Source organism: Cetorhinus maximus, chromosome 3, assembly GCF_964194155.1.
Source record: "Cetorhinus maximus chromosome 3, sCetMax3.hap1.1, whole genome shotgun sequence".
Lineage (NCBI taxonomy): Eukaryota > Metazoa > Chordata > Chondrichthyes > Lamniformes > Cetorhinidae > Cetorhinus > Cetorhinus maximus.
Genome location: NC_135881.1, coordinates 197,220,549 through 197,238,841, shown reverse-complemented (window position 1 = coordinate 197,238,841; position 18,293 = coordinate 197,220,549). Strand labels below are relative to the sequence as shown.

Below are 18,293 nucleotides of genomic sequence, written 5' to 3'. Positions count from 1 at the left end.
TAACTTTTTCAAGGGTTTTTACAGCAAAAATAATGGTGTAAAAGGGCAAGTTTTCATCAGCTCAGTGATTTCTAATTGATTGCATACTGGGGGCACTTGCAGCAGCGCACCTATGACGAAGGATAGAATTGCTGATAACAACTTCTGGATTTCCGTGTTTAACTCTGCACGTGCTCAATTGGGTTTTGCCATCACTACTACTGCAGAATTTGGGCCATGTGTCCCTATATTTTATAAACCATCACTGCCCCATTGTGTATTTGTTTCCACTTTTTAAATTGTGGCGGTAACAGTTTTTATTATTTTGCCTCACCTTATATTAACCCAATTCAGTTGGGTGCATGTGATAATTTACAGCATTTACTGCAATTTATTTAGCACTTTAACATAAAAACAATCATCCTAAATGCATCACATGATCAACCATTAAATGAGAGATGGGGTGTTGATTAAAAGCTAATCAAAGGGGTGAGCTTTGAGGAAGATTTTAAAAGTGGACAGGTAGGGGGTTTAGGGATGGAATTCTAGAAATGAGAACCCAAGAGGTGAAGATGCTGTTGTCAATGATGAGGCAAAGGGAATGAATTAGAAGCTGGAATCAAAGGAACAGAGAGTTTGGGAGAAGTATGACAAAGGAAGGATGCATGGATAGGATGGGGTAGGGCCATAGATGAAGTTAAAGACAGATTTTTTTATTTGACCAGGTGGACAGGGGATGGTGGGAGTGGTATTGTAGGCCAATAAGAACAGGGTGATGGGCAATCAGGATGCAATAGGACTCGTACAGCAGAATTTTGGACAAGTTACAGTTTCTGGATGTTGGGAGGCCAGCAAGGGTTAAGTGTAGCAGAATCTAGAAGTGACAAAGGCGCATAATAGCTTTCATGCCATAGTGATGGGCATTGTTGCAGAAGTGAAAGTAAGTGGTCTTATTAATGGAGAGATTATAAGGTCTGAAGCTTCACTTTGAATCAAAAGGGGCACTAAGATTGTAGACAGTTTGGTTCAGCCCGAGACAGTGAGGAATTGAAATTGATGACAAGGAAGCAGCGTTTGTGGTGTGCACGGAAAGACTACCGATTGATCTTCAGTATGTTGAGCTGGAAGAAGTTACTATTCTTAGTAGATTGAATGTCAAACATCTGATAGCGTAGAGACCATTGATAGTCAAGCAGTGAAGAGAGTTGCTGGAAGGTAAGAGTGGGTTCAATGGTGTACATGTGGAAGCTGATGCCATTCGTGGGTTCATCACTGAGGTGCAGCATGTACATTCCACAACCAACGGATCAGATCTGAGCTCTGCAGTCCTGCCACATCCAATCATAAATGGTGGTGAACAATTAAACAACTCACTGGAGGAGGAGGCTGCACAAATATTCCCATCCTCAATAATGGGGGAGCCCAGCATATCTGTGCAAAAGATAAGGCTGAAGCATTCGCAACAGTCTTCAGCCAGAAGTGCCAAGTGGATGATCCGGACAATATAGGCTGACAAGTGGCAAGTAACATTCACGTCACACAAGCAATGACGATCTCCAGCAAGAGAATCTAACCATCACCCCTTGACATTCAATGACATTACCATTGAGTAACTCACCTCCTGACTCCCCAAAGCCTGTCCACCATCTACAAGGCACAAGTCAGGAGTGTGATGGAATACTCTCCAATTGCCTGGATCAGTGCAGCTCCAACAACACTCGAGGCTTGGCACCATGCAGGACAACGCAGCTTGCTCGATTGGCACCCGATCCACAAGCATTCACTCCCTCCACCAACGCACAGTGGCAGCAGTGTGTACCATCTACAAGATGCACTGCAGCAATTCACCAAGCCTCATTCGACAGCACCTTCCAAATCCATGACCATTACTATCTAGAAGGACAAGGGCAGCAGGCACATGGGAACACCATCACCTGGAAGTTCTTCTCCAAATCACTCACCATCCTGACTTGGAAATATATCGCAGTTCCTTCACTGTCACTGGGTCAAAATCCTGGAACTCCCTCCCTAACAGCACTGTGGGTGTACCTACACCACATGAACTGCAGCAGTTCAAGAAGGCAGCTCACCACCACCTTCTCAAGGGCAATTAGGGGTGGACAATAAATGCTGGCTGAGCCAGCCATGCCCACATCCCATGAATGAGTAAAACAAAACATGAGAAGGAAAGGGACCATGAAGAATTCCTTGGTGGACTCCAGAGGTGGTGATGCTGTGGTGAGGAAAGAAGACATTGCTGAATATGTTTTGGCTATCCTTGGTTAGGTAGGTGTCGAACGATGCAAGAGCAGTCCCACAGAGCTAGATAAGGAAGCCAATTAGAGGAATATGGCAGAGTCGAGCATTACAGAGAGGTTGAAGGTTATAAAAAGAAATAATACACATTGATCACAGGTACAGTGGATGGATTAGGGCCATTTTAGTATTGGAGCAGTGGACATTCACTGGAGAGATTTGTGCAGGAAGTTACAAGAGAAATGGACATGGAGATGAAATATTCGAAGAACTTAGAGGGATAAAGGAAGTTTACATGAGTTTTCACCTAATGCTATTACAAGTTCATTTATATGTGTCTCATAGTGCTGCTGAACATTTTGAGATCCGCTTGACTTAGCGCCAGTTTTAAACTGCTGTCAGGAAAGGGGAAGTCATGTCACAGAGATCTCTAGATCTTTGTTGACAGCTTTCTTTGAGGTGAATGGTGACCCATTGCTTCACCACTGGTAACAAAATCTGGGCCAATATCGAATCATAGAAATGTATACCACAGAAGGAGCCTATCATGTCCATGCCGGCTGAAAAAGAGCTTTCTGGCCTGGTCACACTTTCCGATTCTTGGTCCATAGCAATGAAGATTATGGTATTTGAAGTGTATATCCAGGTATTTTTTAAATGCGATGAGAGTTTCTGCATCTACCACCCTTTTCAGGCAGTGAGTCCCAGACCCTCACCACCCATTGGTAGGGCTGCCAATGCTCCAGGATTAGCCTGGAGTCTTCAGGAATTGAAGATCAATCACCCGGACACTGTTGTGTGCAACGCTGCAGAAATATCATGGGGATGTAAAAAAAGATTTTTGTTTTCATTGAACATTTTCTCTTTGCCAGTACTGAAAATGGGAGAAAAGTCTGTTTGGCTGGCAGTCAAGCATCGTCCAATTGGGTAATTAATCTTTTTGCTTTCCAATTTTTCCAATTGGGTGGGAAGGATAGATGTGTTGGCCAAGTAATGGCTGGAGCATGAGGCAAGTCATGCAGTGAAACCTCCAGGAATACATTTAATAGCAGTCGGCAATTCTACCTGCTGGGTGAAAAAATTTCTCCTCAACCTCCTTCTAACCCTCCTGCCAATTACTTTAAATCTCTGCCCCTTGTTATTGACCTCCCTGCTAAGGGAAAAAGGTCCTTCTATCCGCTTTATCTAGGTCCCTCATAATATTACAGGTGGTACTTAATTTTGTTGTCCTCATGTCTTGTGTACAAAATAAAAGGATATTAAATATTCATCATCTATCAGTGTGTCGTACTATCCCCCTTCCTGACAGGTATTATGGTAGTAGGAAGGTGAGGAATAGAACAAGATGGGAGTGGAAGGGCATTGAAATCTTAACAAATCACTGTTGAGTTGATTCTTACTTTCCACACGAATGGGTTGGAGATGGTTTGCAGTCTGGACAAAAGCTTGCATGTGTGTGTGGGGAGGGAGGTTTCAGAAGAACGCAAGAGTACATTGTTGTATATGTATCTTAGTGTTTCAAGGCTTTACTGATTTACAACGGAGTCGTGTTGCAACAGTTGGTACATGGCACATGCTAAATGACCTGGTCTAAGTCTAATAGATCGTCATGCAGTCCTCTTTAGTCTTATTTTGAATTTCTATTTTGTCTAATTGCGTTTCACACATTATTTAAAACTTTATACAGCATGTTAATAGGTTAAAAGTAAGCCCCCCAAAATATTTTTACACAAAGGCTGTGAGAATGTGGAATGCGCTGCCCTACAAGGCCTTAAATGCAAAATCAATGGAAGTGTTAAAAATAACTCTTAAATCTGCTTTTTATCTTGAAGGACCTTTGCACTCCGGAGAATTAAGGATACTTTTCGAGAGAACAAAAATGTGACAAATCCTGAAGTTATCCAAGAGCTAATAGAAAAGGCTAAAGCCAACATAGAAGTTATTCGACGACAGGTAAGGCACTTGTGCCAAGTTTTCACACAACAGCTGAGTTAAATAAAGCTGTTCAAGTTCTGTTTGAGTATAAAGCAGAAATTTCACTATGGAAGCTGCAGAATTTCTAAATTAAATGGCAAACAGTTGAAAGATTTAACCAAAGAGACTGTTTTTTGTTAATGTTTCTAATCGACATTGTGTGATCTTTTGTTTTCTCAGGGGCTTAAATTGTAGAATAATTTAAGTCTATTGTCCTATCCTGACAAAGTTCACTTTTGTATTTACAAGTCTATTTAGGTGTTGTGAGGAGGTGGGAAAATGTTTATAAGTTGCCAGCATTTTTTAATTAAAATCTAGTTCTCAATATTAAACTAAATCAGTACAGTTGTAGTGTTGTAATGCAATAACCTGAGCAAGTGCTTACTGGGAAAAAACTGAGAGAAAACGCAAGTGATTCATGTGCAACCTCAAGATGCACAAGTGGAATTTGAATGATTTTATTGTATTTTTGTTTTGTTGCTGATGGGTATCATCACATATAGGTTCATGGAGTGAATTCTGCGGTTTGAATTGTACTGATACTTAGTTTTGACTTACTACCAGTTGCGGAGAAAGACGATCTTATAGCAGTATATTAGTAGCAAATGATATAACAAATGTAGAATTGGCGACACTAATTCAAGTTAAATTGTCAGTTGGACGAGGAAAGTTTAAACTAGTAAAAGGCAAATTTTGGAATAATGTCAGCAAGTTCTTAATGCAAGGCATGTTTATTCAAGAAATAGACATCAAGGTAGAATAGCGGACCGGAGAGGGATTGATTTGAACAGCCCTGATTTCTCCTCTCACTATCCGTTTGTAAACAGAAAGGTGTTTTGACTTCTGATTTCCCCCTTTATAAGTGGTGGTGTGTTTTCCCCAACCCTTCAGTTTGAAGTGATCTAAATCCTCTATTAATAACCTCCCACAACAAACTTGAGATAAGGTAAATTATTTTTACACACACACAAAACGTAGGAAGGGGTTTTGCAACATCTCTCCCTGTTTGCACTCGTACAATAAAAGAGGGATAAGAGAAAGAAAGGGATACAGGGCAAGACCATGATAAAAGTAAGAGTTATGATTTCTTGCAAGTCCAGAATCAAAACACCCAGGGACATATTCCATCAGAGGTTAGCAGGCTGAAACTATTGCAGGGTGATCCGTCTTTCCAGAAGCGAGGACTTCCATGATGGGAGAAGGCACGTAGAGATGAATTAGTCTTGAAGATACAGATACAGAAGTTGCCATGTAGGGCTAGGCACTTTACCTGGACAGAGCTCTTTCTGCTGCTACCTGTTAGATGATAAAATGGTATTTCAGTTCGTCACGGCAATATTATAGGTTCTAACAGCCTGGGGAGAGGTCATGCGCCATACCTCCCACTTCTTCCCCTGGATGCTGGACAAAAGATGTATTTTCCCAGGTGTGGAATCTCAAGGTGTTTAATAGGGGAGTCAGGGTCCCTTTTGTCTTTTGCAGACACACCGTCTCCATTGGCTGGAGCTCTGCCTTAGAAATGTGCAAGGATGTTGATGCACTTCTTTGGAATTTGATTGTCGGCAGTCACAGAGGGCATTAGTACCTCTTTAAAGACAATGAAGTCCCTGCTGGTTTCTGACGATTAGAAATTCCTGTGGTATGAGTCACTGCTAGTGAGGATAAAGCCGTGTGTCCATTTTTAAACTAAAAATAATAGCTAGGTTGATGTGGATATATATTTTCCTTCCTGTCTTCTGGCCGGGACAAAAGTCAGAAGGTTACATTCCATGACTGGAGCTATAATGTTTTTCTGTGTGAATGAGACCAGATGGGCCAAATAGCCTTCCTTATTGATGTCTACCATGATCTGTTCTGCTTTTAAGAGCTTTGAAACTGCTTTATTTTAATCAAATCATCAGTAGCTTGCATTTGTTGAAATCTGAAGTGTTATAATCTGCTGATATCAAGATGCATGAATATTTTTTATTATGATTTTAAAGTGAGCGTGTAGCCAAGCATTCAGCACAAGAGGAAAATTGGAAAATTAGTCATTCTGTTCTCTTGTACATTCAACAGCCAGTTACAGAGTAGCACTGATAGAGGTCGACATAGCCTCAGTCAGAATATAGTCAAGGGGAGAAGGTGAATTAGTGTTTCAAATATGGGGGACAATTGCCCTTTTCTTCAGTAACACTGGTACGTGGCCAGCCTGAGAGCACTGGAGTAGTCAAGTCTGGAGGTGCCAAAGGCACAAGTCAAGGTAGTTATTGACAGTACTCTCCTGCATTTCTATCTATTCCATTTTTTAACTGATCTAGGACTCGCTGATAATGACCCCTTGTGAGCCTCAGCAAAAAATGTTTAAAACAGTCAGCTACAAACCGGGCTTCTCCAAAGAGTCATTATTCAGTAAGACAGAAGCAAAAAACAAAAAACTGCGGATGCTGGAAATCCAAAACAAAAACAAAAATACCTGGAAAAACTCAGCAGGCCTGACAGCATCTGCGGAGAGGAACACAGTTAACGTTTCGAGTCCGTATGACTCTTCAAAAGAACTAAGGAAAAATAGAAAAGAGGTGAAATATAAGCTGGTTTAAAGGGGGGTGGGACAGGTAGAGCTGGATAGAGGGCCAGTGATAGGTGGAGATAACCAAAAGATGTCAGAGACAAAAGAACAAAGAGGTGTTGAAGTTGGTGATATTATCTAAGGAATGTGATAACCAACCCCACCCCCACTAGGGCTATCTGTACCTTTATTATCACATTCCTTAGATAATATCACCAGCTTTCACACCTCTTTGTCCTTTTGTCTATGACATCTTTTGGTTATCTCCACCTATCACTGGCCCTCTATCCAGCTCTACCCGTCCCACCCCCCTTAAACCAGCTTATATTTCACCTCTTTTCTATTTTTCCTTAGTTCTGTTGAAGAGTCATACGGACTCGAAACGTTAACTTTGTTCCTCTCCGCAGATGCTGTCAGACCTGCTGAGTTTTTCCAGGTATTTTTGTTTTTGATTATGTAGGCCCATTTCTCTTAGCTTAATTATACACCTCAGGTGGAGTGAATAGGTTAACATACCACAGAATTGTCAATTATCATTTGCTCGAATTGCATAAATTAAGATGGAATCCATGTCTGTCAAAAGACAGTAAATGGAATGTTTAGGGACAACTACTGAATATGTGAACTCTACTGCTTGATCAGAACTGGTTAAGACCAGCTTTGGAAAGATCAATTTTTCTTTTGGTTTAAAAAGAATTGTGCGTGCATTTCCACCCATTTTAATGGAACTTAAAATTAACAATGGTCTACTGGACAAACACCATTAGTTATACACCAGTGACTATCGTAATCTTAATGTACACTGGTATATCTGACCAAATGTCAATCCATGCTCTATACAATGTGCGTTTAAGATTCTGCTTCTGCAGGCTTTTCACAAAGTGTCCCCAACATTCACATGCATAGGGTGTAGACCCGAATTTACAATGAAAATATTGGCGAGGCCATCAGCATTCACTATTATAATGGAGGAAATCTGACAACTTCTGGAGTATGCACATACGCAGTTAAATGCAGAAATCCAGACGCTGCCTCCATTTTTGTGTTAGCACGGTTACTAAGCATGCGCAGTCTTTTTAAAAAACAAATGGCCACTTTGCCAATTCCCTCTCCTGACCTTCCCACTTCCCTCTCCCACTGGCAGCTCCTCTCCCCAACCCTCCTGCTTATCCTGCTTGCTGACTCCTCCCACTTGTCACCTCCTACTCGCCAACCTTCCCACTCGCTGTTTCCCTCCCTGACCTGCTCCCTACCTCCAACTCAGAGCCCATCGCCCTCCCTCCCTTGCTCGCTTTCCCACTCACCATCTCTCTCCCAAGCCCTCGTTCAAACTGAGTTCGGGAAAGGGAAATGGCAAACAAGAAGGAGCAGGAGAGTCGGGGGGAGGGGGGTGGGATATGATGAGCAAAAGGTATGTTGCAAACAGGAGGGTTGGGAGAGGGAAGTGGCGAGTGGAAAAGTCGGCAAGCAGGAGGGCCGGAGAGAAGGAGAGGTAACGGGTAGAGAGGGAAGTATCGAGCTGGGTGGTCGGGGTAGGGAAGCGATGAGCAGGAGGCTCCAGGAGAGAAGCAGCGAGCTGAAAGCGGCAAGCTGGAAGCAGTAGAAAGAGTAGGCAAGTTATTAAGACTTCTTAAGTAGTTGAGTTAACAAGTGAGGAAAAGTTAGAAATAGGATTTTTGGGCCAGATAGACAATAGGTTTTAAATGTAAAACTACAGGTCAAGAGCCCTTCTTACACGTTTTCTTAGGGGAAATTGATTTTCATTTAGAATGCCATTTTTTGGGAACACATTAGGAGGGCAAAGGGAATAGCTATATGGTAATGCTAAATTAATGAAATGGTGCAGAATAAGGGCCTACAATAGCATTATTCTCACATAATTTAGCAAAAAAACATTGCTGCACATTGGCTTACTTCTATCATGACTCATATCTTTTAATGGCACTTTTAAACCCGATAGATAGTTTACAGGGGATTGCTAACAATTTGAAAGAAAGATCTCCAGTATTTCCTGCTCCTTTACTCAGCCATTGTTCTCACCATTACCCACTGCTCCCCTGAAAGATTCAGCATTAGGAGTGATGTAATAGCTGCTGAATGATCTGTATAGTTTTATATTTGCAGGCTAGGCAAGATCTCACAACGAGGGAAACACAATTACAATTAAACTTCCCCATTGAGAACCAGCTATCATAAAATAAATATCCCTAATTGAATTGCTTAATACAGATCATGCAGCACGATAGGGTTGATAACTGTCCAATTTTTAAATGAGCTTTGCAGAAACTTCTAAAATGTAAACTGAAATCAGTGTTCTTTTTAAATTAGAAATCACCCCCTACCCCACACCTTTGCTGCAAAGAATGGCTACTGGGGAGTACATGAAGCCTGCATGTGGAGGCCCTTTTATTCAGACTGTGACAAGTGATTAACTGATATGGTTCCCATATGGCCAGTGTCTTCCTGAACCTAGCATTGTTTTGATGAATCCAATTCTATTTATTAGTCTAAAGTAAAAAGCAAAATACTGTGGATGCTGGAAATCTGAAACAAAAACAAAAATTGCTGGAAAAACTCAGCAGGTCTGACAGCATCTGCGGAGAGAAAGACAGAGTTAAAGTTTCGAGTACAGATGACTGGAGTCTGAAGAAAAGTCATCTGGACTCGAAATGTTAACTCTGTCTTTCTCTCCACAGATGCTTTCAGATCTATTTATTAGTTATTACTTCACATTTACTGATGCACAGACAGAAGTTAAAATTTCCAGTGTGTCTGATCTGGCTTCTGGACTTCAAATTGTCTCTGGGCTCAATCGGGCAGGAAGGGCAGTTGCGGTGCACAATGACAGGGGTCCCTGAAGCATTTTGTGTTTCATTCAATATTCCTAGATAATATAATTATTTCTCGGTGTGGTTTTATTTGCGTAATGACTTTGGAGGTTTTGAGGCTACACTTAGACCTTTGCAATAATGATGTAGAACCTAACCTATTGCTGGTGTTAGTAATGTAGGAAATTGCTATAGATAATGGCGTTAGAAATAGGCTGTACTAGAATTACTGATAATATTCAGTGTTGTGTAATTATACTTTCAAGCCAGAAAGCTTTGTCAGTTTTTGAATTACATTAGAATTGGGTAAAATGACAAACAATAGTGATCTTTGTGACTACTCTTGTACAACAGTCAAGGATGAGTAATTTGTCGCACAAGGTTAAATACTCCCTTGAATCCTAGACACTCTAATAATTTTGATAAGTGATCCTAAGTTAAGCTGAGTGAATGCCCAGATATCGAAGCATTGGCGATAAACTTTGCCAGAAGCGTTTCAGCAGCAGCGCAGGGAACATCAGTACTCCATGAACGACCTTTTTTATCCTGGAAAGATTCCTGTGCCCATTTGCTGAAAACGACTTTCCTGGGTATATTGTGCAATTTATTTGATCAACCACATGGATTGCTGTGATGTGTTTAGTGATTGCATAGCCAAAACTATCAAATGTACATGATATGCAATAACTGAATACATAATTATCATGCAGGGGGCGCTCATTCCAAATTAATAATGAGAGTCCGCATATTTTGAACCTGCTGATATAGAACCATAGCATCATAAAAAGTTGCAGCACAGAAAGAGGCCATCATGTCTGCACCGGCCGAAAAATAAAAAAACTAGCTGCCCATTTTAGTCCCACTTTCTAGCACCTGGTCCATAGCCTTGCAGGTTACAGCACTTTATGTGCAGATCCACGTGCCTTTTAAATGAGTTGAGGGTTTCTGCCTCCATTACCAAACCAGGCAGTGAATTCCAAGCACCCACTGCACTCTGGGTGAAGAAGTTTTTCTCATGTCCCTTCTAATCCTCCCACCAATCACCTTAAATCTGTGCCCCCTGGTAATTGACACCTCTGCTAGGGAAAACGGGGCATCCCTGTCTACTCTATCTAGGCCCCTTATAATCTAGGACACCTCAATCAGGTCACTGCTCAATGCCAAGGAAAACAACCTCAGCCTATCCAATCTTTCCACATAGCTGCAATTTTCAAACCCTGGCAACATTCTTGTAAATCTCCTCTGTACTCTAACCAAAGCAATTATGTCCTTTCTGTAATGTGGTGACCAGGACAAAATACACAAAATTCTAGCTGTGGCCTAACCAGCATTTTTTACAGTTCCACCATTACATCCTTGCTTTTAAATTGTGTACCTCATCCAATAAAGGAAAGCATTACATATGCTTTCTTTACCACCTGCCCTGCTACCTTCAGGGACCTGTGGACATGCACACCAAGTCCTCTCACTTCCTCTACCCCTCTCAATATCCTCCCATTTATTGTGTATTCCCTAGCTTTGTTTGCCTTCCCCAAACGCATTACCTCACACTTCTCTGGATTGAATTTCATCTGCCACTTCTCTGCCTGCTCAACCAAACCATCAATATCATCCTGGATACAACAGCTATCCTATTCACTATCAACTACATAGTCAATTCTTGTGTCATCTGCAAATTTCCCAATCATGCCACCCACATTTAAGTCCAAATTATTAATATATACAGCAAACAGCAAGGGACCCAACACTGAGCCCTGTGGAACACCACTAGAAACCGTTTTCCATTCGCAAAAACATCCATCAACCATTACCCTTTGTTTCCTGTCGCTGAGCCAATTTGGAATCCAACTCGCCACATTCCACTGTCTCCCATGGGCTTTTACTTTTCTGACCAATCTGCAGTGTGGGACCTTGTCAAATGCCTTGCTAAAATCCAAGTAGATAACATCCACTGCACTACCCTCATCATATCCTCCTTGTTACTTCCTCAAAAAATTTGATCAAGTTAGTAAGAGACGACCTTCCACTAACAAAACCGTGCTGACTATCCTTGATTAATCTGTTCCTTTCTAAGTGACAGTTTATCCTGTCTCTCAGAATTCACTCTAATAATTTGCCCACCACCGAAGTCAGACTGACTGGCCTTTAATTATTTGGTCTATCCCTCACACCCTTTTTAAATAATAGTACAACGTTTGCAGACCTCCAACCCTCTGGTACCTCACCTGTACCTAGTGAGGATTAGAAAATGACCCTCGGAGCATCTGCTATTTCCTCCCTGGCTTCCTTTAACAGCCTGGAATACAATCCATCCGGCCCTGGTGACTTATCCACCTTCAAGGATGTCAGTCCCTCCAGTATTTCCCCTCTCATTATGCTTATTGTATTTAATATTTCACACTCCTCCTCTTTAACTAGAATATCTGCTTCATCCCTCTCCTTAATGAAGACAGAGACAAGATACTCATTGAGAACCCTGCCTACATCTTCAGCATCAGAGCACAAGTTACCATATACATCTCTGATCGGCCCTGCCCTTTCCTTAGTTATTCTCTTGCTCTTTATGTACTGGTAAAATTTCTTTGGGTTTTTCTTTGATTTTACCGGCCATTATTTTTCATATCCTCTCTTTGCTTTCCTAATTATCTTTATTACTTCACCCCTTACTTTCTATATTTCTCTAGGCTTTCTACTGTATTGAGTTTTTTGTGACTTTCTTTTCTTGCTTTATATTAGCTTGTATACTTCTAGCTAACCAGGGGACTCTAGATTTGGCAGTACCGCCCTTTCTCTTTGTGGGGACGTGTATATATTGTGCCCATTGAATCTCGCTTTTGAATGCCTCCCACTGGTCTGTCACTGATTTCCCTTCAAGTAGCTATAACCAGTCCACATTCAGCTATCAGCTTTGTAAATTTTGTCTTTCCCCAATTTAGAACTTTTACTCCTGTTCTACCTTTATCCTTTTCCATAATTATATTAAATCTATCCGTATTATTATATAAATCTATCCGTCACTATTTCCAAAATAGTCACCCACTGCTACTTCATTCACTTGCCCAGCTTCACTTCCTTATACTAAATCTAGAATTGCACTCCCTCTCATTGGGCTTGTTACGTGCTAGCTAAAAAACATTTTCTTGAATGCAGTTCAAGAATTTTGTGCCCTCTGTGCCTATTACGCTGTTTGTATCCCAGTTGATGGTAGGATAGTTGAAGTCCCCAACTATTACTGCCCTATTGTTTTTGCACTCAGAAATTTGCCTACATATTTGCTCTTCTCCTTCTCACTATTTGGGGGTCTATAGTACACTCCTAGTAGTGTGCCTGCCTCCTTTTTACTCCTGAGCTCAGCCCATATGGCGTCATTTGATGATTCATTTAGTATATCATCCTTCCTCAGAGCTATAATTGATCCTTGAACCAATAATGAAACATCCCCACCTTTTTTAACCCCTTTCCATCCTGCCTGAAAATCCTACATCCAGGGATGTCAAGCTGCCATTTTTGCCCCTCTTTAAGCCAAGTTTCTGTTATAGCAAAGATATCAGTCTGCCATCTATCTGTGCTCTCCGCTCATCGGCTTTGTCTGCTATACTCCTTGTATTTGAATAAATACCTTTTAACATTGCCAAATTCCTGTGCTGTTAACCTTTTAACCGTTGCTTCTTCTGTCTTTCAGAATCTCCCGTTAATTTTCCGTCTTCTACTCCCTGCTCTGAATTTGTTCTATCTGAATCTGCCCTCAGGTTTCCATACCCCTGCCAATCTAGTTGAAACCCTCGCCAACAAAACAAGCAAATCTCCCGACATGGACATTCGTCCCGGTCCTATTCAGGTGTCGTCCGTCCGGTGTGTACAGATCCCACTTTCCCCAGAACCGGTCCCAATGCCCCAGAAATCTGAAGCCCTCTCTCCTGCACCATCCCTCCAGTCATGCATTCATCTGATGTATTCTCCTATTTCCATATTCACTAGCACGTGGCCTTGGAAGTAATCCGGCGCTAACTACCTTTGCAGTCCCGCTTGCTAATCTCTTTCCTAATGCTCTGAACTCAGCCTGCAGGACCTCATCCTTTTTCTACCTATATTGTTGGTACCATCGTGTACCACAAGCTCTGGCTGTGCACCCTCACCCTCCAGAATGCTCTGAAGCAACTTGGTGATATCCATGACCCTTACACCAGGAAGGCAACATACCATCCTGGAATCACGCCTGCGACTGCAGAAGTGCCTGTCTTTTTCCTAACTAAAGAATCCCCTACCACTATTGTTCTCTTTCTTTTCTCATCCCTCCCTGCACAACCGAACCACCCGTGGTGCTCTGGTCATGACTCTCGCTGCTCTCTCCAGAGGAACCCCCTCCCCCATTGGTATTCAAAACTAAGTACCTGTTAAAAAGTGGGATGCCCTCAGGGGTCTGTTGCACTACCTGCCTTGCCTTTCTTGTCCATCTGACGGCCGCCCAATCCCCCTCTGCCTGCTTTTTCTTAAGCTGATGGATGACTACCTTCTGAAATGTGTTACCCACTTGGCTCTCATCCCCATGAATGCTCCTCAGTGACACCAGCTGCTCCTCAAGTTCCAAAATACGGTGCTTGAGTTTTTCCATTTGGCGGCACTTTCTGGTCATGTAGTTGTCCAGGACATGGGTAGCGTCCTGGAGTCCCCATATGGTACCAGATGTGCACTTGATGCAACCCTGTCAAGCCTCAAATTATTTATCTATTGCACCAAAATTGGAATTTAAGTAAACACAATAAAATGTTAATTAACTCTCATTATGTCCTCGCAACGGTTATTTTTCAAATCCCCCAACAGCAAAATCTAATTTGCTATTCAAAGCTGTTTTCTTTCTCCTTGTATTTACCACTTTAAATGTGATTGCCGCTTTAAGGCAGTAACCTTTTTTTACTCAGGCTGCAGTTGCTAGGGTACAGTTGGCTTCCCTGTGTTTCCTGAGCTCTTGTTGCTGGGCAGATCTTTGAAAAAGCTTTGCAGGTGCTGTATTTTGCAACAAATGTATCAATGCAGGTGCAGTGTTTTTTGTGCTGAGCTGCACTGCAGTGGGCTTGGAAACTTGGTTATGCCTTTGTTTTAGTTTGGGAGAAAATCTGCTCTCCTTATTTAAAATGTGTTTGAAGCTATTTCCCTTTGAGTTTAGCGTGCTTAGAAAAACTCAGCATTTCCAAAATGTTTAAAAGTGTTGTACTCGCAGCCTGTGTTTCATTTCACTGTTACAGCTTTTTATTGTCCACTGGTCCTTACGTTTCCTTTTTTTAAAAAAACCTTTAAAACTGCAGCAATTTCTTCAGAGACCTTGCAATGGACTTCCACTCACTCTGGATTCCTCAACTTCCAAGCCAGCATTGAAGCTTATTCAACTTATTCTTCAAGTTTTCTTCATGGGTGTCTCTAGTTTGACATCAGTTGATTTTAGTTCCTCATACCTTGGGATGCTGATTTAAGGCTTCTTCATGAAGCAGGTACAAAGCAGAGTGGCCTCTCTGCAAATGCAAATTTAAAAACTGAAATCTTGAGGCTCTGATTCACCCAGAATGGTTACCACTTTTAATGAACTGGATGGAATAGTGGAGGCAAAATCCTTTGTAATCACTTAAACTGTCGGATACCACAAGAGCAATGATCAACAAGAGAAATGTCCTTGAGAAGGTGATGGTGAGCAGCCTTCTTGAACCACTGCAGTCCAATCTGCCAATATGTTACAGCAATATCCCAACCCTAGGCATGCAAATCAAGACCATTGTAATATACCATTAAAAAGAATGTAGTCTTATGCGCAGAAAAGAGGAAATGGAATCACCTAACAGAGGACACATTAATCAAGTGGTTAGTGAGGAACAATGGGAGCAAGACTTCCAAATATTTCTGTAAATAATTGAGAAGATGGAGTCTGGAATAATGGAGGCTCCATTATCATTTTGTTTTATTCAGTCTTGGATTAGGTGCATTACTGATAAAGTCAGCATTTATTGCCCATCCCTAGCTGCCCTTGAGAAGATGGTAGCCCTTTTTCTTGAACCATTGTAGCCTGGTGGTGAAGTTACTCCCACAATACTGTTAAGTAGAGTGCTCCAGGATTTTGATCCAGTTATGGTGAAGAAATGGTGATATGCTCTGAAGTTGGAATGATGTATGACTAGGAGGGGACTCTGGAGCTGATGTTCCTATGTACCTGATGCTCAATAATCTTGATTTGTAAGTATTGGTGTTCCATATATAAAATGGCCCAAAATGGCCCAAAATTTGCAGTATCAGTATCACCGATGTTCAACATCAATATACGATTATATTGATCAACAAATTTGAAATGACAAAATGTTCATAGAAGATCTTGTTGCTAAGCTAATTGATGAATATTAACTCGACATTTGGTCTGAACAAATTTAATTGTTCCAATAACAAGAATGCACTGAATCATAGGGATGGATTTTACACGCCTCCACCAACTCTCCCCCCACTCAACCATGTGCATGCTTAACACATGGCTTGATGACATTGGCAATATGACGTCATCGCTCCGGTCTAGGATATTATGGAAGGTGAGTGGGCATGGAAATTGGAAGCCTGTCCGCCATTTTGAAATAGCAATTAACAAGCTATTGAGCTTGTTAAAGAGCCAATTGTATGGAATCTTTTGTTGCCCGGCATATTTTTCGAATGTCGGATGGGAAAAAGTTTAGGAGTGCTTTATAACGGTTATGAGAAGGTGGCACAAGGCGGAAGAAAAGTCCTGCCACAGGAATCATGGCTGCATGTAGTAGCAGAATCTGCTGGTGAATGAGGTAGCATCAGTTTGTTTTTTAACTTAATTTACTCACTGTTAAAAGGCTGACATAAGAAGTTAAAGAGAGGCTGAGAGGTTGGGGGCCTTTAAATTTGTAGCCTTGAGGGTCTTCCTGGTCACGGCATCACCCCTCTCCCACAGAAAGTCCCAGCCTAGATGCCCTATTTGGAGCGGAGCACTCCTTCGCACCACTAATTGGCCATCTGGCACGATTCACCATGCTGAGATGACAGGGACGGAAGTGAGCTGACCATTCACTTTCCATTCTGCTTCCCTGGATCTTACCGAAAACTGTAAGATCCAGCCTAGGGAGTGATAACAGCACGGAAGGAGACCATTCGACTTTTTGTGTCCATACCGGCTCTCTTGAAGAGCAACGCACCTAGTCCAATAAACTGCCTTTTCCCACTGTAGCCCTGCAAATCTTTCGCTTCAGAAAATTATCTAATTCTCTTTTGGAGGCCTTGACTGAATCTGCCTTTACCACAGACTCAGGTAGAGTATTCTAGATCCTAACCACACACAGCATAAAATTCTTTATTCATGTCACAGTTGCGTCTTTGTCAGTCGCCTTAAATCGGTGTCCTCTTGTTTTTGACCCTTCCGCCAACAGTAACAGTTCCTTCCTATCTACTCTGTCCAGACCCTTCATGATTTTGAAAATCTCTATCATATCTCCCCTTAACCTTCACCTTTCAAAGGAAAACAGCCCCAACTTCTCCAATCGAGCCACTGAACTGAAGTTCTTCATCTCTAGAACCATTCCCGTGAATCTTTTCTGCACTCTTTCTCTTCACACCCTTCCTAAAGTATATTACCCAGAACTGGACACAGTACTCCAGTTGAGGCTTTAACTTACTAAATTGAACAGTCAGATTCCATTCTAGTTAAAGGTATGTTCTTAGTAATAAAAGGTATGTGTCCTCAGTTCTCTTCTGACTTCTAGATTCCACCACAGTACTGTGCTATTGCTGTACTGAGAGAAGTATGTGGTTTGAATCTGGGGAAAAATCCAAAGCTTGCATACCCTGTAGTAGCTAGCTTTCATCACATTTCAACAAGCATCACTATCTGCCCTAATACGAGGCCTTTTTGACAAAGAAATTGGTAGAATATTTTACAGTAGCAGAATGAGTTGTCCAATAACTTTAAACATGGTTTTGTGAGATAAGACAATACATTCTTTTGCTGCTGTGCCAAACTAAGAGAAAGCTTTCTTGCTTATCGTCCTGTTCCTAAATCAGCAGTCCTGGGAAAAGAGTAAGGTTGAAGCCACATTTATTTATCTGGAAAAGTTATTGTCATTTTTTAAAATACATAATTTGCTAATGTAAAATTTGGACATTAAATATTTCTTTCCCCATAATTAAGGTTGAAAAATATAATAATCAAGTATGATTAGAAAAAATAAAAAGCACTTGTTTTGTGGGAAAAGTTACCCAAGGATCTGTGGCCTCAATCATGCCACTGGAGAGCTGAGCACAAGACAAATACCCTATTGTGTGACATAACCTTGGTTGTAAATCCTTGTATGGGTCAATAAGCCTATATATAATAATTATTCTGTTGTTGAAAACCCCCAACCAGCTTTTTGCTGCAGAAGGGATCTACATTTTAATAGTGCAAGTTGGGTGTGAATGATGGACTTTCGAGACGCAGGTGTATGTTGCATTGCCCAAATTAAGACTCGACTGGGTGGTTGAGGGATGAGACCAAAGGTCAAGCCTGTTAGTCTTGCAATCTGTCATCACTTTGACAAGGCAGCACATGTGAAATCTGTTATTAATGTTTCTTTGAATCTGAAACATTTGAGAGATTTTCTTGTAAACATTTTAGATTTTTGAAGTGGCCTAACACACAGAAATAATGCAAGCCAATTTGTTTACAAGTATGCAACAGT

At 41.4% G+C, this 18,293-nt stretch overlaps 1 protein-coding gene and 1 long non-coding RNA gene across 2 annotated transcripts in view; both read left to right on the top strand.

Moving 5' to 3' along the window:
- The window catches only part of LOC144679178 (LYR motif-containing protein 4-like), a 231,589-nt gene that overhangs the window by 35,894 nt on the left and 177,402 nt on the right, over nucleotides 1-18,293 (top strand). The window contains exon 2 of the mRNA XM_078539576.1: nucleotides 4,068-4,188. Coding sequence (XP_078395702.1) covers nucleotides 4,068-4,188 — 121 coding nt within the window. The remainder of the gene's footprint in view (nucleotides 1-4,067; nucleotides 4,189-18,293) is intronic.
- On the top strand, nucleotides 14,956-15,498 carry LOC144673843 (uncharacterized). The gene is made up of 2 exons (XR_013574433.1): nucleotides 14,956-14,994; nucleotides 15,026-15,498. It is a non-coding gene; the product is annotated as an uncharacterized LOC144673843 (long non-coding RNA).